The following is a 26,866-nucleotide window of genomic DNA, read 5'->3' as shown; positions in this document are numbered from 1 at the left end:
TCTCTCTCTCTGCTCTTCCCCCTTTTCCCCTTCCCTTCTATGACCCACGGGAGGGGGGGGAGAGAAACAGAGAGAGAGAGAGAGAGAGAGAGAGAGAGAGAAACAGAGAGAAACAGAGAGAAACAGAGAGAAACAGAGAAACAGAGAGGGGGAAGGGGAGAAGTGGGGTGAAGGGAGAGACAGAAGCTGCTTCTTCAAGAGAGAGATGGAAAGAAAAGAACTCAGGCTGGAAGAGAAGATCAACTTGCCTCAGCAGATGGGGGAGAGAGTGGGCATGGCTTGTCTCTGAAAGGCGCAAGACAGATCATTACATTCCCATTGCTTTTTTATAATAAAAAGGCCAAAAGTTAGGCAGAACGGGTTAAAGGGATTGGAGCATCAGATTCTCAAGACAGCTTCCTACTTAATTGTAGATGTCATCTTGGGGGAAAACCTGAGAAAGCTGGGTGTTGGTCACATCCTGAGAAAGCTGGGTGTTGGTCACATCCTGAGAAAGCAGGGTGTTGGGCACATCCTGGGGTAGCAGGTCTCTTTGTTCCTGTCCAATGTTTTTAGTATGGAAATGTCTGGTGTCTCTTATACTGTTTAAGTTATTGGCAGAACAGAGGACAAAGTTAAGTTTAGGGGAAAAAATTAGGACCAGGGAATTCTGATGTTTGGAAGGTCGTATGGCCTTTAGTTTATTGCTCAGAGCTTTTTGAGAAGAGTTTGATATTTTTTTAACAGAATTTCCCATAGCCAATTAGAAGCAGGTCAGAAAAAAAATCAGTCTAAGACAGAATAAGGCCCTCCCTCTGCCTCTGATAGGCTCCATAAAACAACAAACCTGTGATAAAATCTGGCCTTTGCTCTGTAGAATGGTATGGTCTTAAATGTTCTTTTGTCTTTATTGAAGCCCTTGAAAAGTAGACAGTGGAGTGACTGACCCCTCCATACAGATGTTACCCCTGAGGCTCAGAAGGACCAAATATCCTGCCTGAGGTCATTTATGGTTTATTAATTTGCTCATGGATATATGTTTTTCAAATATTAAATATAATTTTGCCTTTCAGATTCATTTTTTTCACTATGTTAGGTTTTCTCTATCATACACGCAACCACATTTCATATCCAAAACTTTTATAAATTCCTGGTTGTTTGGGATGTCTATATCTATATCTACATCTATCTATATCTATATATATCTTATTAATATGAAATTGAGGTACACGCCCAAAATCCACATGGTAAAATAATGAGTATATTTTTACTGGTAATCTTATTTTAAGGTATTTGATAGGATTTTCAAAAAGTCATATCTCATGTATTTTATAACTTTTATTTTAAATCAATAGGAAAAGCAGAAACAATTCAGTTTTGTGAGTCGAATTTTGTTGCGGCTAATAGTTGCATTTAGTCCAAAGGAAAACACACGTGATAAACAGAAAAATCAGCCTCTTCCATCCAGTAGCTCTCTCAGTACAACTATCGAGGATTTGGTTTTCTGTAAGGCAGCATGGCACAGTAGATGGGCTATGGTATTACCTCATTGACTATGAATCTAACCATTATTATTAGATGTTAATTGTCAATTAACCCAGAAACAGGTTTCACCAAAATTCTATACAAAGACAAAGCACAAAAATTGCCAAATCACAAAGTGGTGAATTTCCTTATTTCTATCACTATGAGGAACCTTTATTTCTTTCCCAATTAAGCTAAAACATGTCTGGTATTTAGTGCACAACATATGTCAAATTATTCCAGAAATATCTCAGCTACCCATGTCTAGTAGGAATCTATATGTAATGGAGGAAACTAGATTTCACACATATAATGGTGAAGGAGAATGGAGAGCATCTGGAGCCACTCTCAACTTATTTCAACCACACTGTGTCAAATAATACTGCAATAAATAGGTATATTTTGTTATTTTATATGTGTTCTGGTATTACTATTTGAATAAACTCCTTGAGCTAATAAGGGCTTCTGTATGCACAAAACTTTCTTCATGGATAAGCAGAAAATTAATACAGAATTTCATCTAAATTATGAACATGAAAATCAGAGAAAGAGGAAAATTTTGTTTTATACTTCTCTTAGTGCTTTCTAATATTTGAAGCAAGGAAATGCTTCAAAATGGAAAATCATTATCAACTCTGCTTTAATTGTATATTAGTTACTAAAAATCTGCCGTGATAGGCAGAATGTGTGATAGAAAATGGAAAGTTTCCTAGTTTAGACATGGCACCACTACATAACAGCATATGGAAGAAAGAAGGCATCTACTAATATTGGCCGGACAACATTGCATATATTCAGTAGTTAGGATGAGCATAGCTTCTACAACAAATTTCACTTTACTGTGAAAAAGCCTGGAAGAGTGTCCTTAGAAGTATAAGTTAGAAGAGTTGTACCATTCAGGGATTCTCAACTTGTGGATCAGTGCACTTTTGGGGTCACCTATCAGACATCCTGCATATGTGATGTGCATAGTACGATTCAAAACAGTGGCAAAAGTACAGTTATGAAGCACCAACAAAATAATTTGTGGTTGGGGTTACCACAACATGTGGAAACATATTAAGGGCCATAGTATTGGGAAGGTTGAAAAGGCTGGGTTTGCAATGTGATGGAACATGGTCACAAAGATGTTGGTGTCCTGTGTCATGACAGTGGTGAACTGACGTGGGTGCTGGCTTGTTTGCCTGTGTGTACTTGCTAACATTCCTACACAGGGATGCAGAAGGATACATGACCCGGCTCTCAGCTGACTGTGATGCACGGAGTCCTGCATAGAGAAACAAACAGTTCCAATTTCATTCTTCTCACAGTGCTTCCTCACACACCACAGTTAGAAGAATTCAGGATTTCAAAATAAATGTTACAGCACTGCTATAAGATCTTCTATTATTATTATTTTTTACAGACCTAACGAAGTCTATACAGATTCACCTCATTGATTCTCAAAGAAAATTCCTTGAAGATAATATCCATGTCCATACATTGAGCATAACCTTCACTTTTCTATCAAAATAGTTTTGTGAGTTATTATTTTTGAAGTGACAGTATGCCGGCACTGTTGGAAGCTAAATTGTTTTTCAATATTGTTATTGCTGAATCCATTACAGAGATAAGTATCAAATACTGCATATATCAACATTTGAGACTTGTTTACAAAAAAAGATTCACTGTTTTAATTTTCGATTAAGTGGTTCATAAAATATCAAATCTACTATTTACAGTCATTAATTATAAATGGGTGGTAATTTCTAACACAATCACAGGTCAGTGACTATTTTCTGTGTAGATAAACAAAACACGATTTTAAGCCTCAGACCAAATGTCTATTTTCGATTTTTTTAATTGAATCACAGGTTGCCAGAATAATTATTTTAAGCCAAAAGAGTATTGATTTTCCTTCTGTACATATAGAATATTATTAAATCTAGGATTTACCTGTGTCATTGGAAAGAAGTCAGACTTTCACATTTGCAGATGATATGATTTTATAAGTGAACCCATAAGTGAACCCAAAATTTCTATGAGGGAACTCCTACAGCTGATAAACCCCTTCAGTTGTAGCGGGAGGCCACTTGTTGGTTCCCAGCTGCATAGCCTCAAAATAATCACACAGAAACTGTATTAATTAAATCACTGTTTAGCCCCTTAGCTCTAGCTTCTTATTGGCTAACTCTTACATATTAATTTTAACCAATTTATATTAATCAGTTTATCACCACATGACTGTGGCTTACCTGCAACATTCCAACCTGTGTCTGTCTCTGGCAGCTCCGTGACTTTTCTATGACTACACCCTTCTTTCTTCCAGTATTCAGCTTAGTTTGTCCTGCCTAGCTAATTTCTGTCCTGCTGTAAGCCGAAAGCAGTTTTTTTTATTCATTAATGGTAATTACAGAATACAGAGGAAAAACCCCACATCACCTCCCCTTTTCTATTTAAATAAAAAAGAAATGTTTTAACTTTAACATTGTAAATTTACATATAACAAAACATGTATCAAATAAGAACTACAGCAACAATATTTATATCTACTTTATCTTTTATCATAACTAAGAACACCTATAACTTGACAAGTCTTCAATTCCATCAAAGATTCCAGTAGAATATAATAGTACCTAAGTAAACAGGAGGTTCATTGTAAGCAACTTCCAAAACTCTAGAATTGACAGAGACATTTTACTGCCTAGACAGTCATCCAATGTTCTTTTCTACTGTTGGGGCATCCATCTTCAGCCTACAGGCCCATAGTATGCAGCACACTTTTCCATGAAGCAGGAAATTTCAAAGACAGTTGTGCCTATATTGGCAGTTTGTCAGTCACTTTCTTTGTATCCTTTAGAATGTCTCACAGACTCTTTTATGAAGCAGGAACGCTGAAGCATCATCTCACCTTTAGGCAAGTTCAGCAGTCATTTCTCTGCAGGTTCTGCATGTCCAGCTCATCAGGCATTACAAGCAAAAGCAGTTTCTTGCCCAAATGGCTTACCAACAGTATAAGAAGCCTCTTCAATTCCCATCTTACTCTTGAGGTAAATGGTACTGCCAGGAGCAGATGTGTCTCATTGTCATGAAAAGTCCTAAGTTCTTAAACATTTTAAATGCCATATTCTTTAGTCTTTGAAAGGTTTGAAGAATGTGTACCCATCTGAAATACATCTCTGTACAACTTGAAAATCTAACTAACATGATTACAAGCTTGATGATTATCTATTAACCTATATTTCTTAATTAATAATGATTTTAAAAATAATAAATAGTAAAGATGAAAAGGAGAGAGAGAAAAGGAAGGAAGGTAGAAAGGAAGGACAGACAAAAGAGAGAAAAAAGAAAGAAAGAAAGAGAGAAAGAAAGAAAGAAAAAAGAGAGAATATATCTACTCCAATAATTGCTAAAGAATATGAACTCATTAACATCCATTAGTTTTACTCAAGGAAAGAGCTAAAATAAATCAAGTGGGATCTATGAAGCTTTCAAACAATACTCAAAAAAATGAATAGAGAATGTGTGATATCTTTCTAAGCCAGAGCATTTATTCTTAGAAGAATGTTGGTGTTATCATAGGTCAGACATTGAGTGATTCTGAGAGAATCCAAATAACTCAAATGCCTAGAATATATTCAGATGAGCTAAACATCTTAGAACCTAGGTATTGCATAGGATCTTAAGCAACACTAAAATTAATTTTAATGGAACATTATACTGTTTACGGGACTAAATAGCACTAAAAGCAAAACTACTAAATCATAGCCATGTGGCAACTCTTGATGAAAGACCTTGTAAAAATCTTCCTACCCTTTTTGAGTGTCTTAATGAGACTAGGTAGAAGTAAAGTCAACTTATTCCTCCTTATATAAAGAAAAAATCCCTTTTCGAGATAGATTTGTTACTCAATGTGTTCCTGACATCATACAAAAATTACAAAATCATTCCTGCAGCCTTAGACTCCACTGATGGACTATTACAAATAGCACATTCCCTTTTCTAGAGTTATGAATGAGAGGAGGAATGAGAAGGAGGGAGAATGGAATGGGGATAAAGCTACCAGAGAGACAGAACCGGTCTGTGAACTTCTTGGAGCCTTTTAAGAATAGTGATTTGTCAATACTCCTCTGTTAGAAGAAATAAACAAAAATTCTTTGTCTTTTAGGAGACAGATCCCTGAATATAAATAGCATAAACAGTGTATGTCAAGAGGGTATATTGTCTCAAAGAATGTAAAAAAATCTTGGGCTGACAAAACCCTTGGCTCCAGGTGGCCTTCATGTAAATAATCACTATCAATCCGTAAATCTTTTAACTGCAGGTATGAATGTAAGTTTTTTAATTGATAGTGGTGGCTCCTATTTCATCCTTCTCTCATAATCTACTAAATTCATTCCTGATTTTTGGGTTACATGCATCAATCAGACTCTATTTTTTATTAACAAATTCATTATTCTTTGAGAATTTCATATCATTCACCCTAATTCTGCTCATCTTCCGGTTTGCACATATCTGTCCCTCATTCTGGCAGTGTGCTCATGAGAGAAAACAAAAAAATTAAATCAAAGCAAAACATCACAACAACAACAAAGTAAGCGAACAAAACCCTCTTTGTTCCTCCATGTTTCCTGCCTTTCCAACATCTCTTCATTTGTCTTAGTGGTGTGGAACACAGTATACCCCGTTATACAATCAGTTCTACTTTAAATGTTCAGTGCAATGAGTCATTGTTCTGGCTCAAGGTCTCTGCTTTCTGGTACACCATCTTCAACGGTGCCTCACTAAAACTCCTCAGGGATATCCCAGGCCATCATAAGTCATGGAGATCCTTATTATCAATGTTTACTTCACTTTTATATTGTCCATGTCCAACTTAATCTTCGCTCATAATTTTCTTATAATACCCAAGCATCATCTTTTCTATATGACAGATTTACCACCAGAAGTGGGGGTACCCAATTACTTTCAACACCTTACAAAAATGACAGTAACAACTAGGATTGCCTGTCTGTCAAAGAAATTGACTCATTGCTGATAGTTCTCCTCTTTAACCCATAAGTATGTGCCAATCAAATGCCAAATACAGAAAATACAACAACAAAGATATAAATAGATGAAAGCACTGTTGGGGTTCTTCTCACCACTCTCTTTTCTCATGCCTGAACCCTTAATGGAATTTCAAGCACTTATCAGTAAGTTCCTTTGTTTGGGGATTTTAACAGCACTAGCCTCCCTGTTAAACTCCAGGGAGCCTGTTAAAATGTCTAAAGGAGACTACACAATGGTTCAAGCACTTGATATTACAAATGCAGCTATTATTCATATATCCGGTGCTCCTTAATGCCTACACATTATAAACACAAACCCTTTTTATTGTCCAAGAGTCAACAGGCTAGATTTTAAAGATTCTCCTATGTGCACTGCCATTGCTTCTAAGAATCAATTTGGTTTTGCCACTGAATGGGCTGATGCTCAAGGATGGAATAGACAACTTATCAATGGTGTCCTTCCCTGATGTTTTAAAGACAGAGCTCATACTTTTGGGTAAGACCTAGCTAGGTCCTCAAATGACTTAACAAGACAGTGAAATGGCATTTTAACATATATTAGACATATATGTAAAACATATGATATTAATATAGGTGATCTCACCTGTTTCCTTCATTGAATGAGACCCCAATCCACCAATAAACTATGAAATTCCCTGGCAGATATTATAAAGTTTTAATGCCCAAGGCATCTACCTCAGCCTTATACTTAAGGTTCATTACAAGTAAGGGCATAGTGCTATCTCAGTTGAACATAGAAAAGTTGTCCAGGCTATCCCAATTCTTGGTGATAGGAAATATATTAAGGGTTCTCTGGGAATGATCAGGTTAATAAATATCAGCTTTGATATAAAACCTTAATGAGAAATTATGAACAAATTCTGCTTACTTTGGGCACAAGAGGAGAGGTTGATAAATTAAATCCTCTGCTCAAATTTTATTTATTAATTTAAAATTTCCACCTCCTTCCCTCCTCCCATTTCCCTCCCACTCCCTACACTCCCCTTCCCTCTCCTGTCCTAAGAGCAGTCAGGGTTTCCTGCCCTGTGGGAAGTCCAAAGTCCTCCCCCCTCCATCCAGGTTGAGGAAGGTGAGCACCCAAACAGACTAAGGCCAGCTGAATCAAGTACAGAGAATAGTTGTCTGTACCGTTCTCAACTACAAATGAGACATCTATCTCTTATCCTATCATGAAGGCTCAGAGATTATTACAAAAGATGAAGGAGGGATTTTTAAGAGTCTAAGTTTAGAAAAGACTGAAGAACAACAGTATTTTCTGGATATGCCAGAACTGGTATAGTCATGAATACACAGCAGCCCTTGTTGCTTGCATCATCAGGCATCAACACATTCTAGCATGGAGTATGAAAAGGTTCTTAAGCCTCCATTGAGGAGATATGAACAGTAATGGCTTTGGGGGAATAACGGACAGTTTTTATTAAGTGTTGTTCCTTATTGCTTGAACATGCTCATGTGGATGCCCCCATAAACAGAAATATAGGAAGAGACAAAATATATCAATGCTTTGCTTTTTTTTTTAATTTTTACTTTCACTTTTCTTTTTTGGTATTTATTTCCTTTTTAAAATTGCAAATACATTCTTTTCATATCAATACTTCCTGTACAGTCCCCTCCCTCAAATCCTCTCAGCTCTCCTACCTCCTCTCTCCTCTAAATTACTCCCTTTCAGTTTCCTCAGAGAGACTACAGACAAACAGGACAAGACAAGATACAATACAACAAGGCAAAATCCCTCATATCAAGGTGACCTAATAGATGAAAAATTGTCCCGGGGCAAGCAAAAGAGTTGTTTGAAGTAGGAACATGGGAATATATCTAGGAAACACATGGGATGGTTGGGGAAAGAATGATAATATGATTAGCAAGAAGTTATGAAAGATTTAGAAGAGTATGTTTAATAAAAGATTTCTGCTCAAGGTTTCTGCTTTAAATTTACCACAAACTGGCAAGCCTTTAAGCTGCACATTACTGAAGCACAAGAATGTGTCTAGAAATTTAACAAAGGATTTAGCTTAATCCATGGATTTATAGAATATTTATCAAAACAAAAATATTTAACTAAGGGTGGTACTTATGACTAAGGTAGTATTCTGATGGCTGTTCAGTTGGAGTACTGTATTACACATTACCAAGGTTAAGGTCATGGGTATATTCCTGAATATTCCACTAATACCTCATATATTTACATGGTTTGTATAATCAGATTTGAATCTATCAGTCACTACCTTACTTTCTGTTGTCTAGATTTGAAATTGGATCATCAAATTTACATGTTGGAAACAGGTTAGATCTATTAGAATCCCAGTAATGATCCTATTAGCTTTTGGGCACTGTTGATCTAACTTAATTTTATCTCCTTTAATTTACTCACCGTGATGGTCCTGTGACAGTTTAATTCCATCTACCTAAATACTATTCATTGTTCGCTGTGGCCTAATAGTCAGCAAATATACAGACCCAAAAACTTTTATGTCTTGTTTTATCCACAAATAGACATATCAGCTGAACTCATATCTCCTAATAGATTTTAGAGCAATAGGTCTTGATGGGGAGAATGTTATATATTAGGAGGCTTTTCTGTCACTGAGGTTGACCTCCTGTCATCATCAGCAACTTACATAACCATGACTTGACATGGTCAAAATAACAGGACTATTGGTTAGGAATGGGCTCTAAGTCTCTCATAGACCTGAATAGATATGTTGTGCTTGGAACAGCCAGAATGAGAATCACCAATTGATGACAATATAACACTAAACCTAAACTAAAATTAAATTACTATATAAGATCAGTTTTTAGTTAGACAGTTTCTGGGAAAGAACAAAAGAGACAATAGAACCCTATTGTAATTGGCAATACAAATGGGCAGATACCTGGACAGGGCAATGCCTTTCATGGGAAGATGTCACAAAGCTCTCTTGGTCCACTTTCCATTCTCAACTTAATAGTGCTCCGTCTCACTCCAGAGTAAACACTACCTGTCTTCTACTTTACCCCTGTGTGTCTGAATTCTTTGACAGAGATTACAAGGTCAAAAGGAGTCTAGAAGGAGATCATATGATAAGACCAACTCTATTTTCTTTTTTTCTCAATTTTTTATTGATTTTTATTAAACTACATTTTTCTCTGGTCTCCTCCCTGCCTCTCCCCTCCCCCTTCAACCCTCATCCAAGTTCCCCATGCTCCCAACTTACTCAGAAGATCTTGTCTTTTTAAACATAAAGCAAAGAAAACCAGCCTACAAAACATAATCCCAGAGAATTCTGACAACAATGAGGACACTAAGAGAGACTTACATAGATCTATTCTACATGGGAAGTAGAAAAAGACCACCTCTATTTTCACAGCCATGCTAATAGTTACAAAAAAGTTTGGGACATGTGAAAGTTTAAACAAGAATTTATTGCTTTATATTTTGCAGTATGATTTGAATATAGATGTTCTTATTTTTACAAGACTAATAAACTTTCTACACAGAGGGACTTATTAAATTTGGGAAAGTATCTGGTCTGTATTCACTACTTCCATTGTTTCTATTCTGAAGAAAGCAACCAAATGTCTTGTGTTTCATTTTATTCCCCAACAGCTTCTAAATCTACTCATAAATTGCTTCAGAATACTAAACTTATGAAAGTGATGACAGAAAGCAATTTTTCAAAGTTTGCAACATGTATATCTTCTTAGATTAATATTCCCTTACCTCTAGTCATCCTGAAAAAAAGAAATCAATATTTTTAAATCTCCAATTTCAACGTGTGTGTGTGTGTGTGTGTGTGTGTACGTGTGTGTGCATGCATCCTTGCTCTTATGCAACAGCACCCATGTGGAGATGGTAGGTGATTCTCTCCTTCCTTTATGTGGGTCCTAAGGACAAAGCTCAGATCATATGGCTGGGCAGCATGAGCCTCTCTCTACTGGCATAAACTATTTTTTAACATTATTTAAATTGTGCTTACTTTAAATTTATAAGTATTCAAAAGTTAATGCTTTAACAAGCAGTATGTTCTGATTTTCTTTTAAAAAAGTTTAACAGTCCTTATTGACCTTTTAATCTATATGATGTCCCTTTTTTCTACCACCTCACTTGTGAACGTACCACATGATAAAGCAAATCTTCTTCAGGATCGCTCCACAGTCCTTTTTATCAAAAGACTCTGGGGGAGACTTACATGTTTAATTTTTTTTAAGCATTTAAAAAATGAAATAAGGAATTACAATAATTATGTTAAATGTCCCTGAAAATACTATGAACTGTGAAAAGTTTAAAGATTGCAGAAAATTTTAAATAAATAACAACTAAAAGACTGGAAAATATGTAAAAGAAGATACATATCAAGAGAGACATCAAAATAGAAAAAACAGAGGGAAAGGAGCATTTTTTATAAAAAAAAATACAAAGGAAAAAAGAAAATATACTAAAATTGTGAGTAAAATGAGGAGTTACGAAGTTAATAAAGCATGAAAGATTCAGGCTGGAATGGTTCAAGGATACAAAGACTCAAAAATACAGACTTCCTCTCAGGTTATAGAATTGCTTTAGTAATATTGAATTAATCAATGTATTATGACCATAACATTACAGAAACAATAACTTCCCAGAACACAATGTGTACATTTCCCATTTATGTGTGGAATTACTTCATTTGCTTAAAAATATATTTCTTTGCATGGTATGTAGCTGCTGTTGAGCTCTTATCTATGTAACTTCTTAAAGCAGAAGGATCTTTAATAAAATATACCACCGAAGTATTTGAGATTACCATTATGTGTAAATTTGTACAGTATCACTAAAAGTCATATTTGAGGACTGTTTTAAGTCAGGCTCTATGGCACTGACCTATTACAAAAATATTATTGAGCCGGGCAGTGGTGGCGCAGGCCTTTAATCCCAGCACTTGGGAGGCAGAGGCAGGTGGATCTCTGTGAGGTCGAGACCAGCCTGGTCTACAAGAGCTAGTTCCAGGACAGGCTCCAAAACCACAGAGAAACCCTGTCTCGAAAAAAACAAACAACAAAAAAAACCCCAAAAAACAACAACAACAACAACAAAATTTACTGAGCCATGTGTCAGAGATTTGTCTAGATGAGTTTTGAAGAGAAATCTTTCTAACCTTCCAGAAAGGAGATAAAACCTCAGCTTCCTCAGATGAGACTGAAATGAAGATATCTTCTGTGAAGGAGTAAAAGGGCATCTTGTTTGGTAATACCAAATTTAAACACCCCACAGAGAATAGCACACCTCCTCAGTGAGGAACACACCAGCAGGGAAAGAAACTGGTCAGCTAAATAAATCTTTCAAACTTTCCATTTTACCATGAAGTTATCTATCAGCATGACCCTCTCCTTCCCCATACATTTTTTCTTCCTAATGAAAAGGTGGCCTGCCCATACCTGTTTCACTTCTTGCCTAGCAGTCAATAAAATACCTTTATTTTACAAAAACTCTTGTCAATGGATCATATTACAGGGGCCTCCTGTAGTGAGCCCTTGATTGGTAGCAGAACTAATTATATTTACTGGGATTCTATTTTCCTACAAAAGATTGTCACATTTATAAGCAGAAAATAGAGGGAGAAACTATAGTTTATTACCTGGTGTAACATAAATATGGCATGCAATTGGGGAACATTTTTAAAAGCACCAAGGAAAAACTGGGCTCTGCCTGGCTTTTACTAACCAGAAGACCATTATGTGAGCTCGAAAAGAATACACATTTTACAAAAGCAAGTATCCTTTTTTATTTGTTTACATTGCACTGAAAATTTACATCATACTTTTACAAATTTTTTATCATAAAAATATACTTCTTTACAAAAGTGTATGCATTAATATAAGAGGAGTAGCCAGTTGCAGAAGAAACGTTGTTTAAACAAGATCTTAAACGTATTAACCTTAACATTAGTGAGTGAATCATTGTTATTGCAGTCATTTTTGAATAAACAAGAATAAATAACAGATGGCATAAAATTGAAAACCGCATCCTGTCAGTAGAATACAATGTTGAGAAAATTGTGTGAATTTCCAAAACAATGTATCTCAAAGTGTTTTACAAGAAATTTACTAAATGTAGAGATAGCTCCAAGCGGTGCTCCCAGGTGCAATGGTTTCTTGTAGGCACTCTTGTCTCATGATACAAAAAGCAAGACCCTTCACAGAACAATCCCTATTTGAAATGGAAAACAACAAAGAGTCCACAATGGATATGTGTTTTATTCAGTGAAATGAAACATGATAAAAATAAAGACTAAGACAATGCCCTATGAATAAAAATACCAACTCTACTGCATGATGTAGCTTTAAATGAGCTAACAATTAACATATAAACTTGTTTTAATCAGACAATGAGGAACACTGGCTGTACCTGATACCTACTTCTTAAAAATAGGATATAGACAGAACGTTCAAAACCTGTGAAAATTTGATGAACACATATATTTGGGAAGCAAATTTATACTGTTGATCTAAAAGAACATTTTTGTTTGGTTCTTTTAGTTATTAAGTTAAGGGGTAGATCATAATATGCTGTACTTTGTTCAAAGAAACTATAAAGTACCTAAAGTGAAAAAATCAAAAGTTCAGCTAGAAGGCTATGCAGACATCATAAATTAAATGCAGATGTAATTGACTTACTCTATCAAAACCATTAAAGTGCTTGATTAAAAAAATAATGATACCAAGTTGATGTCTTAGTTAATGTCAAAATAGGCATCCTTACAGATAATTTTTTTCAAGCCTAAATACTATTGACATGACAAAGTATATTGAGGCAAACATGTAAAGAGTATCCTATATCCAATAGATAAAACTCTTTCTTTGAAAATAGAGAAATAAGAAAGGTCACATAATGACCTTACTATTTGCAGGAACTTGAAAATGATTCTAAATTAGTACTAGCTGCTTTTTAAAAAATAAATACAGAATGCCAGATTGGAGTGGGCAAACAACCTTATTTCTTCTGTGTCATCAATTAGTTCATAATTATTTAAAGAAGTGTGTCATTCATAAATATCTAAGGAAATGAGAAAAATAATGCCTGAGATAAAGAAGAATGAATTGCAGACATGTGGTACAAACTACAGACATGTAGGTGGGATGTAGCTTATGACAGCAAAGAGAAGTCAGTGACCTATTGACTCTGGTAAGTATAGCTCTTATTTCTACCCTATATCATTTTTAACCCAGTCCCTCTAATATAGTTTATAAAGCACAGAAATACTGATAGTGGATGCTCCTCCAATATATGCAAATAAGTTTATGTTTTAGAATAATCTCCTTTTTAAAAAAAGCAAATAAACTGTGAGCAAGCACTCCCAGAGTGCAGCCAGATCTCTGTAAAACTCTCCATGGTACACATGAAGAAGAATTTTGATCCAGTTTATGAAAAAAAAAAACACTCTTCTCTGTCATTCCTCAGGAAAAGGTGACCCAGCAAGTCCTGAAAAGTGTGCTTTGTTTAGCAGTGAACTAAAAGTGCACTGTTCAGTGTGTCGATTTCCAGGATTCTGAAGAAGGCAACGTGTTGCCGTGTTATACCATTGTGCAAACTGTGTTCAAGTTGGGGTCAAATCGTACTGCCTTCCCCTCCACAGACTTGGCATTGGTGTCATACATGGGGTTCTCAAAGGCTGCTTGGCCGTTGTTATTTTCATGAACAGAACATCCTGTGTACTGTGTTTTGGGTGCAGTCCTGTTTATAAAAACAACATTGATAGTTTCATGTTAGGGTGTTTTGAGAAATAGCAGACTAAACTTCAACTATTTAGGAATTAACTTATTCAAACAAAATAATACCCCACACAATGTAACATTGTTTAACAAGAATTGAACAGTGATGAATGATACCATGAGTAAAATCTTAAAAGAATTACTGTGCTTAGGAAAAAAGACCAAATATGAAAGATCCAAAAGAAGAAAAGTGACTGTTGTAGTTCTTTGTACTTGGATGAAGTTTGAAGGTGGTGGGGGAGATTAGAGAGGAACCTGCTAATGAATTCACATTCCCTGTGGGTTGATAATTGCATTCTGTAACTCCATTGGCAAGAACTTTCAGATGACGCAGTGAGTCCCCAATGGTATTCTGTTATACAGTTGAAATGTTGTTAAAATTATGTATATAATATATCAAAATATATGTATAATATAAAATTATAAATATATGTATAGTGTATACATATATTTTATATAACTATATAATATTAAATGACTAATTTTTAGATAGCAAGACAGATATAAATATAAATGTCAGTTTGGGAGAAAATGTACTTAAGTAGGTAAGTGTGTAAATGTGTATATATACTTAAATATATTGAATTGAATTCTTTGATTGTTTTTATTTTTCCAAATAATAGAGATAGATTAATAAAGCTCCTCCAAAAGGCTGCAACACATAGGATATATGTGACTGAGTAATCATATGTAATACTATTTATTTGATCAATCACAAGCATAACATATCCATTAAATAATCTTTAAACAATAGAAGCTGAATGACAAATTAGAAGATGACCATCTGTCAACCAAGGTAAAATTATTCAAGACTGCCATGTAAACCTGAACTTTCTAGATTTTTACCATAAATCTACCAGCATTTAGTGTCTTTTCAATTTAAACCTTAACAAACATTCAGTATCTCTAAAGTACCAATATTAATAATTCATGAATAATATGAACAAGAAAATTAAGTACAAAATGAGGAATGGTAAGGTTGAATCACGTGCAATCTAACAGAGCGATTTCTGCTATGGACATGTGGCTCTTGGGGTGAGTTGGTAAGATCCAAAAGGATTATAACAGCTATGCACGCAGATTATAAGAACGCATATAAAAGAAAGGTGGAGTATAGGCAATATGATGGAATGACATGAAAGGAAAGTTTTGGTAAATATTGTCACTGAAGTCACACATCTTACCTTTGTTTATAAAGATAAAACCCAAATCCTGCAAATATAAGTGCGAAAAAAGGCACAAGAATCGCAATGGCCACAGAACTACTGTTTGTACCATGATGTTGATTCGAAGAATTTGACCCTTCTGAAGTATTCAGTCCTAATGGAAATAGCACAAGTAAGTCATTGACCAAAAAATCAACTCAGGCCTATAATTGATTTCTACATTTAATTACCAGATAGTTTATTCTATTTTTCAAGTGAGAAAAAAAAGAAGGTTTTACAAGATTTAGGGTAGGAATGAAGATGAAGAAGCATATAATAGCACTTTACTTAAGGAAATTGATTCTTTTTATTTGTACTTGTATTTGAAATACAGTGTTTTAAGTACTAGGGCATGTGATCTGAAATCTGTGCATCCAGTTACTTTACTGTATGAACATCCAACACCTGTGAATGCTGTATACTATTTTCAAAACAGCACAAATTTAGGTGGTATAGTACACGAAATGATAAATTATTATTTTTATTTACAAAGAGTTAATATACTATTTATTTTTATTAATATGTATTTAATGGCATAGATGGTAAGTTTTAAGTAATATTTTATCTCTTATTTAAATATTTCAGATATTTATACAAGAAGTTTTGATCACATCTATGTCAGTACTTCCCTCCAGCTCTCTCTAGTTTTCTCCACAGTCTATTTCCCAACTTTATGCATTTTTGGTGAACATTTTTATTCAAATAATTTATAAATTATGTCACACTTATTTTTAAAACATATCTATTTCTCTATTTATTTCTCCAGTGACCAGGTTTAATCATACAAAAGTTTAAAGCCATGATTTGTTAAGATAAATACTAAATGATAGCTTTTAGAGTCATAATTTATTGTTTATATTTGCATACAACAATTTAAGGATGGAATACAGTGTATAATTACAGCAAAAGACATGTGTTTATAAATATAAGATCAACAAATATGTGTGCCCATGTCAGAAGGATTATAAATGAAAACGAGAAAGCTTCGTCCATCATAGCAGAGAAAATGGCAGTATTTGAGATGACCAGGTTCTCAAAAGAACCCATTTCTCAACATTATTTTTTCCTTCCAGGCTGTAAATATTTCTCCGAGTGCCACTACATCTTCTCAGAAGTAAGAAATTTGCTTTAATACTCAAACTGAAAAGAAGTGGTATAGTTCTCAGGAGAAGAGGTAAAAATAATTTACAGTTTAATATTACCATGTTATCTATGTCACTTTTTCTTCTTTGTGTTTGCTTAGGGGCAAGACAGCTTATCATACTGATGGCAGATTTGATGAAACACTGAGCTTTGTAGAGTTATTACCTGAAGAAGGGATAATTTCAACAATGTGATTATTCTTTAAATGCTGTCAAATGGCTAATTGCATAGTCCTGATAATGCATAATTCAAGATATTGTAAGTGTGAAAATGTAAAGAATCATTTATGTTTTATGGTGTCTATAGTACCAAAGAAATTACTTGAAAATAAAAATAAAAAACAAAAATATTACCCAGTCTTTGTAGTCCAAATTGACCATAATCTTTGCCTTTAATAAATCCTTGAAATACATAAGTGGCTCCATCAGGCTCAGCAGAAACCTGAAAATATTTGGAGTTCTAATTAAATATAAAAACTGACCACAGCTTTATTTTTTATCTGAATAAGTACTCAATATATTCTAAAATGAACATCCGCCTTTGTTTTTTTTTTCCTGTCCCTCCTATGCAATGAACACGATACAAATCTTCTATTATAAAGACAAAAGAAAAAATTCTAATTTTAAATAATTATGATATTGGTAAACAGGAGATTGTGTGTTGCTTTACCACCATTTTATAAATATAGACTAGTAAGTATATTATTCAAAATGTAAAACAATGTGTAGAAATTGAATCACAGTGTGGAGAGATGGCTCAGGATCTAAGAGTTGCCCTGCCAGGGAACTGCTGTAGGTTCCCAGCACCCACACTGGGACGTTCACAACCACCTGTAACTCCATCACTGCTGCATCGCTCTGGGCAGCAGCATGCATGTGGTGTACAAGCATACCTTCAGGCAGACACAGATACAAGAAAATAAGTAATAAATTATAAATTATATTGGCCTTTCTTCCACTCCAGAGACTCTACAGAAAGGAGATAATTTCTGTCAGTCAGGGTTCATTTCCAGCCTCACTTTTAGCCATGGGCATGTGAGTGGCATTGATAATTGGTTAATCACAATTCTGCGGTGTCAGATCCTATTTCCTATTATGCTAAATATCAGAAGCCAGTGACAATATCATTTCAGTCATAAAATTTCCAATCCATTTGTAAATCTTTGGAGATTTAAAATAGATTAGTGTCTGCTTTAGGGTAGGGCAGGACTGAGTGGGAAGGGAAAGAAACGAGAGCCCTAGGATGGGAGATACCTTACTGAAATAATGAAATCATTCTAAAATAAATTTTGGGGGGACTACACCTGCAAATCTGCACAAAAAAAATAAAACCAGACTGAGGGGCCAATGACAATGGCACTGCGATTTGTCTCTACTGCATGTATTAGCCTTTTGAGATTCTATTCTCTTTGGACGCATACCTTGCTCAGCCTGGATGTAGTGGAGAGGGCCTTGGACTTTCCACAGGGCAGAGTGCCTTGCCCTCTCTTGGGACTGGAGGGTGTGGGGGAAGGATGTGGGGGAGGAGTGGGAGGGAAGTAAGAGGAGGGGAGGAAGTGGGAATTTTGACTAGTATGATTTTAAACTTAAAAAAATATATAAAAAGACAAAAAATAAAACCCATTAAGTGTATACAAAAATGGATTTATTGTACAATATGTGACAATGTTAAAATTGAGCTGTTAAAAATGGTCCATATAGGGTTGCAGAGATTGCTCAGATGTTAAGAGTACTGGCTGTTTTTCCAGAGGTCCTGAGTTCAATTCCCAGCAAACTCACAACCATCTGTAATGATATATGGTGCCCCCTTCTGACCTAAAGGCATATATGCAGGTAGAATACCGTATGCATAATCAATAAATTGTTGAAAAAATGGCCCACTCTCAACTAGATAAAGTGATGCTCGCCTATAACACCAATGAGGTAGGCTGAGGAAGGAGGGGTACAGGAGTGAGACTAACCCCGAGTCTGGAACAAATTTGTCTGTCCAAGAAGAAAACACCAGCATGTGTTAATATATCTGAGAGTATTTCAGAGCTTCCTGACCACCTGAAAGCCTTTGGCCTCCAGGTAGTATGTGCTTCTCCAGGCCCATCCCCAGTCCCAAAATAAGGCATAGGGCTGACCATCAAGCAAATATTCCTCCCAGCTCCCCCAAGGAAGACAAATCAGTTCTTTTGGCAATCTGGATTGCAGGGATTGTTCCTAATGTTACAAAAGCTGCCTATAATCTGAACCCTACATACATACACACATAATACTGCTTTTAACAGTTTCAAATATGTTAAGTTATATCATTAAATCCATATAAAGGGAACTGATACACTTTAGTTACTCAATGATTAACTAGTAACATGAATTTATCCCCAATAACCAATTACTAAACCAGTAACTAACAGCTAGGTACCTGACTCATAGCTGTTGTTATAAAAACTACTTTTAAAACCATCTTGGATACTTACCTTAAAAAACAAAGTACCAAACTAACTATGGGAGTCTAACTAACATTGCTCAGCAAAAAGGTCCATCCTGTTATTAGATATTATACTTGGCCATGACCACATAAAATCAAATTCTTAGAACAAGAACAGTTCAAACACTGATATTTTAATCAATTAATGAATGAATTGACCTCATATTAATACAGAACCTCATGTAATTCAGCAACCTGTGTAAAATAAAGACTTATGACTTCTCATTCTGTAAATGACAATAGAGAAGATAAAATAAAATAGATGGAGACCATTTTCCTGAGAAACAACTTACTGACCCCTACTAGTGAAAATCTTCTTTTTCACTAAATCCTATATACACAATTTTATTTACTATAAAATATGGTCTGATCTCGCAGGTTTATACTCTGCAGAGGCTCATTTCCTTACTGTTAGCATTAGACATCCTGATGTCAATGATCCACTTGGAATCCATTCACTTAGGATCCATGATCTATTCACATCACCCACAGGGTGTCTGTGGTGAAAACGTAGTAGCGTATTTTCAATGGGAGCTTTTCCTATCAATCCTCTTCAGACCACTTCATAAGCCTTTCTAAGTCCATAATAATCTATTAGTTTGCTGTAAAAATCAACCACGTGCTTTTAAGGAACTATACTTACGAAGCCATCCATGGCCCAATTTTCTTCCTTCATTTTCTTCACAGAAGTGTGGGCTGGTACTTTAATAAGATATATATGTAACATTAGGCGAGCTTCCTGGCTTTTGTAGATCCCTGAAAAACATACACACAGTTACCTAATTTTGTAGATAGCTGTGATCCACTTTATTATCACTAACTTTGTAAATATATTGTGGAAAACAAATAGTATGCAAAGGAAGAATGCAAGTCCCAAGTCAAGAATGACTTTGTACATCATACCTGATACTATGCAATATACACCTGTTTCTTATCTGAAATTATGAATTAAATCTTACCTAAATCTCTAACAACCCTAAATGCTAGAGTAGAAAATGCACATAATTTAGAAAAGCAAAAATCCCAGGACAGCCAAAACATTCCTGTACAATAAAAGAACTTATGGAGGCATCACAATCCCTGACTTTAAACTCTACTACAAAGCTACAGTACTTAAGACAGCCTGGTATTGGCTGGTATAAAAACAGACAGGAGGACCAATGGAACTGAATCGAAGACCCGGATATTAATCCACACACCTTGGAACACCTGATTTTTAAAAAGGAAGCAAAAAGTATCAAATGGAAAAAACAAAGCATATTTAACAAATGGTGCTGCCATAACTGGATATCAACATGTATAAGAATGAAAATAGAGCCATATCTATCCCCATAAACAAAACTCAAGTCCAACTGGACCAAAGACCTCCACATAAAGCCAGCCAAACTGAATATTATAAAAAAGAAAGTGGGAAGTACACGTGAATGCATTGGCACAGGAGATCACTTCCTAAATATGACACCTTTGTAAGGAAATACATGACAAAATGGGGTAAATCCCAGGCTGCCATAGTGGAGTCGTTTTACTCTGCTCTATCAGAGAATAACTACTATGGAAAAAAATGTTTTAGCTATTCCTTGAAACTTAGGTTTTAACTTAAGATGATAAACGCACACAATGATAGAAACACGAGAAGCAAAAATATATACCCTGATTCTTATACCTGGCTATTGTGAGAGCTGGAATAAGCTAGAGTGTAAATACACTTCATGATAAGTCAGGCTGTGAGGAAAAAACTTCTGATTGACTATTGATTAAAATTTGACTCCTGGTGACTCATATAAGGCTTTAACTATTAATGAGGCACCAGAATATGCCAGGAATAGAAAGGCAAAGAGATGCAAACCTTGACCTAAAGTAAACTAAAATTAATAAGCAAAACATAAATGTACTGACAAAAACACTTGTGGGGAATGGTTATAATTGTATTTTACAGTCATTGTAAGCGAAAAGTAATGAAATTTAAACTATCATGTTTATGCATATTTATAAGGATCTATTTGAATTGTTACTTTATAACAAACAGATTCTTTTTTGCTAACTTAGACAAAATGGAAATGTTATTTATGACTAAAAGTTAAATTAATCATAAACAAAATTTAAGTACAAATTAAGCTTTTCTAATTTATTCCATGTAATTATTCATACTTAAAATATAATGTATACTAAATTCTGATAAGTGAACTTATTGGATAGTACAACAATACATAAAATGTTTATGTCATTTTCAAAATTAATTGTTTCAATTTTATTTATACCACAAACTAATTTGCTAGTAATTATTTTCAGGATAACTATATAATAAAAGAAATTTGCCATATATATATCATACTAAAATATCATAATTCCATCTTGACAAATGAGAATTCTAGTCCAGAACAAGAATTCTTTCTGCATGAAATTGTCTTAAAGACACTAACTACACAATTTTAGCTCTGCATTTATTTAGTAATAGTCACTCACCTTTACAAACCTTCAAAATTCTTGCTTTTAAGTAAATTCTGACATCCATGAAAATCAAACATGAGAATTAACTCACAGTAGTAGAGTGTGAGTAAGCAAATGCTGGGATGTATAGCTTCTTTTGCTAAATTTGAATCGGATACCTGAAAGCAGCAGTTCCATGTCCCTGTTGCTGAGCGTGGCGTTGACTCTACCAGTAGAGGCATTGAAGCTAGTGACTGTCAGGGTCATAGGCTGCTTCCTTCCTTTAAAGTTATAAGAGCCTTTCCATATGTAATTCTGGGCAAACACATCATCAGGAACTGTGCAGAGATAAAATAAATGCCACCTTTTAATTTCACAGTGCCCTCTAAATATGATCATCTGATATTAGATTAAATCCTGTAGTCTGTTGAACAAATAATCTATTCCTAAATATAAATCATCTTCAATAAGTATAAACTAATATATTCTTCCTTGAATTACAAATTTCAAAGAATAAATCACAGTTATTAAAGCCCGAGTTTGTTCAGTAGTCAATGACAGGAAAGCCAGACTCCATGCCAACGAAAGACACGAGGCTTATAGTTAGAATCCAGGAGACACGAGTTTCACTTATATTTGGTCACCTATAATGTTTTTCTCTCCTTTCAGAAAGAAGATGAGATGATTTTATTGAGGCTGCCAGCCTGTGAGCATGCCTCCAGAGACCCGCTATTCTGCTAGTGTCATAGACAAATTCGTTAGAGGAAGAATGTAAACCATGTCCTTCTCTTTCCAATGGCCCTGGAGGCAGCCTGGAGGTAGTGACTCTTTGTCACTTTTACAAAACACTGAGTTCAGTTATTCCAGTAATAGAAGAGGAGCAGGGCTGTGCTATATTGACAGCTTTGAAGTTTATGTGTATTTTTAGAAATAAAAGGATTGTGACTAGAATTGCCCAGGTCTTATGGGGTAGAACAGACAGTAGTAGAATATAGCACAGGGTCTAGGCGAGCAGATCCTGGGTTATGCTACTTGTATTTGATGGCATTTTTCTATACTGAAAAACTAGGTCATTTTGCATAAACTTCTTAATTCTAAACCAGGATTCCCTTATTAATAATATAGATTAATATATACTACATAGAATGTTAAATAAAATAAGGAATGCAAGATGTTTATCTAATCACTACCTAAAAATCATTGTCTAATATTTTCATTATGTTTAATTATGGTTCAGATAAAATAGGGATATTGGGGCTTTTTAGGTCACTAAATAGCTACTGTGTGAGTGTGTGTGTGTCTATGTGTGTGTCTATGTGTACAGATACCATGTATTGGGTGTCATGAACAATCTATAGCCCTGGCTTTTCAACCTTTGTCAAATCATCTTTCAACTGACCCTTTCTTTATCCATAAACAGCAAGTTATCGTGTTATGCTTACATCTATGTAATCATCTTATTTGACACATTGTCAGAAAAATTCTTCGTTTGATTGGTTTGGACTAAGAAAAGTGTACCTACAAACTGTATAAAGAAGTGATAGGCAAAAGTTTTATTTGAGAAGATTCAAGGAGAAAAAGAGAAATGTGTCCTACTATTATGTCTAATAAATGGTTGATAGTTAGTAATTGGCACTTTTCACATTGTTTACTTCTCCTCCTCTCAATAGTGATGATTCTCCATCCCTGTAATAAAAGTCTGCTGTTACTTAATGATCTTATTTCATGAAATTTAGTTAAATTAAGACTGCTAGTTAAAATACATAGAAGCAAAGCCCTCATTTTGAGAGATAATAGTTATAGGAAAAGGTATGTAGCCATACCCAGCAATATCAGTTGTATTAAGATAAATAATTGCTTTGGTAGAGATGATTAAAGAACTGGTCCTTTAGACGAATACTTTGTAGTCAGAGCTACTTCATTTGGGAGAAATATTTTCTTCATTGCAGATGCCAAGCTTCCAATGACCAGAAACAGAACAGAATGGAATGCATAACCATTCAGCCAATGATAAATATGACTTGAAACTATTATGTTGTCTTTACCACAATGTTAAGTTTAATTCAGTAAAATTTCAAATTTAATTTTTCATCAATAATCACAAGTCAGATAGTACCAAATTTCCCTCCTCGTGTAATATCTTTATCTGTATTTCTAATTATATATTGGCAGTCACATGAATATGTTAGATTATTTTATTTAAGACTTATATTCCTTGCCATATTTCTTTAAAATTTGTCAGACATCGTCAGTGGAGCAATATGGGCCTGGTATATTTCTGAAAATAATTTTAAGCTTTACCTTGGTATATGATTATTAAGCTAGCTTTTATAACATTTATTAAAATTGAGGTTCAATTTTATAACAATTTGTAAATGTAGTAAAATAAATTTTGATACTTACTGGCATTACCCCAATATTTTAAATTTATTTAACCTGTTTTGTATCATATTTGTATATCCTTTATTTCACAGTCACTTTTATAAAATTTTTCTTTACACATTAAAAATGTTTCTATTGTGTCATCGACAGCTTTATTTATTTTATCCTTGTATTGATTTTTGGTTGCTGTAGTATAGTAGTTATTGATTAACAGAGATATAGCATCACTTCAGGGACCTTCTTCTTATCTAATGCAAAGATTTAAGGCTACAAATATCATTTATAATGCTACTTTTGTGGTAGTTTTCAAGTTGGATCAAAGGTAAAAATTTATATAACAAAATGTATTCCTCAGTAATGTGAAAAAATAGTTGTAACGAATGAAGCCTCTAACTATACACTGTATACTTTATATTTCATTCTGATGAGTATCAGATGCATAAAATGATTTTAGAATGAGAATGGCATTAGTGTTATAAGAATTTAAATCTCATGTTACTGATGATTAGGTCATATAATTAAGATTGCATTCAAACAGTAACAAATAAGTTGTACAATATCATATCTTTTAACAAATGTCTTGAAATCCATACATCTATAAAGGTATATGTTTTAAGTTGTCTTGTTTTCTATTTTAATTATATAAATAAAAACATTGTCATGTTATTGTTAAAAGAATCTTTAAAAAATAAATCTACAAGTATATAGATAGATGTAGAAAGCATATTTTTGACATAAATAACTGTTCAATATTTTTATAATGAATGGAACAAAATGAAATTTATGGCCTGTCAATGCCGAAGCATGCATGGGCAGCCCATATGGTTCTGTTGAACTTGTCCATATTGGGTTTTATAATATAAGTTGATGAGGATGAATGACCAGATCTCTTCCACAAGAAGACACCAAATCTCATTACAGATGGTTTCTGGGAATTAAACTCAGGACCTATGGAAGAGCAGGTAGTGCTCTTAACTGCTGAGACATACCTACATCCCAATAATTTAGAAAATAAATAGAAAATATTTCAAAAAATAAGCTCATATCCTATAGCACACATGATCATATCTAATATGTTCAGGCTTAAATTTGTCATGCAAAATATATCATTTTTAATAAATACATATTTAAGGAGAAAATTGTAGATCAATCTTAGACATCATGACTTTTAGAACAACAAATTACTTACCACTTAGCTTTGGACTTGGGGTGCCTAATGCAGGTCGAGGATCTTTCACCAATATTTTGGAGCCAGCTGAGGCAATAGAACAGCATTTACAAAAGTTAATGTATTATACACAGTGTGACACCGTCAATTTTACTCAGAGATATTACATAATTTCCTTCGAAATCCCATGCTCATTCCACCTCAGTGAAAACACTTTCTGATTAACAGCTTTAGCAATCACTTCCAGCATAGTCCCTTGGGAAAAAGGCTGTTATTCAATCCTCACAGGAAACTGGATCTTTGATTAGAGGGAGAAGCTGAAAGAAAACAGTTGATTCCAGCAGGGATACTGAGGACTAAGTGTTTTCTATTGTTGACAAAAGGGACAAGACCTGGTTGTGCAAGGTTCACATCTAAAAATCAGAATTTGCTGAAATCATTCAGAAATCGGAAGGCTCAAAAGTTGAAACTTTGAGTCTTGGCAGAGAACGGTTCATGTCAATAGAATCACATATGGGGCTCGAGAGGAACGAACAGTGTGAGGGCTGTGAAACACACTGTTCGGCACACCCTGTGCCCAAGGAACACTGTCATGTTCTTAAGAACATTTAATGAGGGGAAATATTTGAAAGAACCAAATACTGAATTTAACAGGTTCAAGCATCAGTTCCACTAGGGAAAACTGAACACTACTATCACATTAGTGACTTTAAAACAAAAACCAAAAAATGACTGTTGAGAAAGCTTTGAAACTGTGGTGGATTTCAATAAGATAACATCTAGGGTATTGATAAAGTTTGTAATATATGAAACTACGATGGAAGTATCACAAAGGCAGGGAGCAAAAATATTCCTACTACTTTAGACAATTAAATTAACGCTTTCAGTTGTAAGTCTGTAGAGAAAATTCAATGGAAATGCCTTTGAGGGATTTAAACAGACATGCCATGGATAGAGTTGGATGTGTAAACTGGAGGCTAAAAGAAGCAGAATGTGATAAAAAAGCTAATTTAGGCATGGTTTCCACAGAAGAAATCAATGGCATGAATAAAATCATGAAGGATAGAGTAGAGAAAATGAATGGAGAGGATACCTGAATTCTAGGCTGTTAAAAAACTAAAGTAGAAAAGACTTTGTAAAGGAAATTAAAACTGTATAGCCATAATGTTAGTAAGTACTGATATTAGAGTTTAATAATAATATGTCAATACTTTCATCAATCTTCAAGGGTTGTATTTACTGATATTAAATGCCATTTGGGGAAGGTCACATAGGTGGACAGAAAAATAAAAGCAAATACTATATATATATATATATATATATATATATATATATACCACTGTTTGAGAAATTCACCATTTTTAAATATAAAATGGTGAATTTCTCAAGCAGTGGTATTTTAAGAAGAGGAAACTCATGTTACATTCTGTCTAAGAAATGAATGAAAACAGTTCAAAACAGTGGTTAAAATTTGTTCCTGCTTCAAGAAGTCAAATACAAGAAGATATGAGAAGAAAGTTTAACAGATGTAAAGAAAGAAACAAAGAAACAAAAAAGAAAGAAAGCTTTTAATGGCCTGATCAAGAACTATAGAGAATTTCCTTCAATGTGCCTTATAGTATGAGTGAGTGTTTTCCTCTGGTAAATCCAGCACATCAGAACCAAGTAGGATTTTCCCTGGAGAAGCAGCAACAGGTGTAGACTCTTCAGCTAGATCTACTTAAATTATCGTGCTACAATGACTCAGAACAAAATTGTAAAAATTTTGAGTTGTCACTTGTAAGTCAGAC

At 34.5% G+C, this 26,866-nt stretch overlaps 1 protein-coding gene across 2 annotated transcripts in view; it reads right to left on the bottom strand.

The window, feature by feature from the left end:
• Positions 1-12,315: 12,315 nt before the first annotated feature.
• Csmd3 (CUB and Sushi multiple domains 3) overlaps positions 12,316-26,866 on the bottom strand; it is a 976,611-nt gene continuing 962,060 nt past the window's right edge. For both annotated transcript variants that reach the window (XM_041637611.1, XM_041637612.1), the window contains 6 exons: positions 25,098-25,163; positions 21,706-21,864; positions 19,743-19,855; positions 16,981-17,068; positions 15,464-15,599; positions 12,316-14,241 (listed from right to left, as the gene is read on the bottom strand). In XM_041637611.1, the coding sequence (XP_041493545.1) occupies positions 14,082-14,241; positions 15,464-15,599; positions 16,981-17,068; positions 19,743-19,855; positions 21,706-21,864; positions 25,098-25,163 (722 nt within the window). In that variant the 3' untranslated portion in view covers positions 12,316-14,081. The remainder of the gene's footprint in view (positions 14,242-15,463; positions 15,600-16,980; positions 17,069-19,742; positions 19,856-21,705; positions 21,865-25,097; positions 25,164-26,866) is intronic.

Source organism: Microtus oregoni, unplaced genomic scaffold (genome assembly GCF_018167655.1).
Source record: "Microtus oregoni isolate MIOR12 unplaced genomic scaffold, Mior012 000053F_ref0000044, whole genome shotgun sequence".
Lineage (NCBI taxonomy): Eukaryota > Metazoa > Chordata > Mammalia > Rodentia > Cricetidae > Microtus > Microtus oregoni.
Note: the sequence above shows the minus strand (reverse complement) of the source record. Positions and strands in the feature narration are given on the sequence as shown.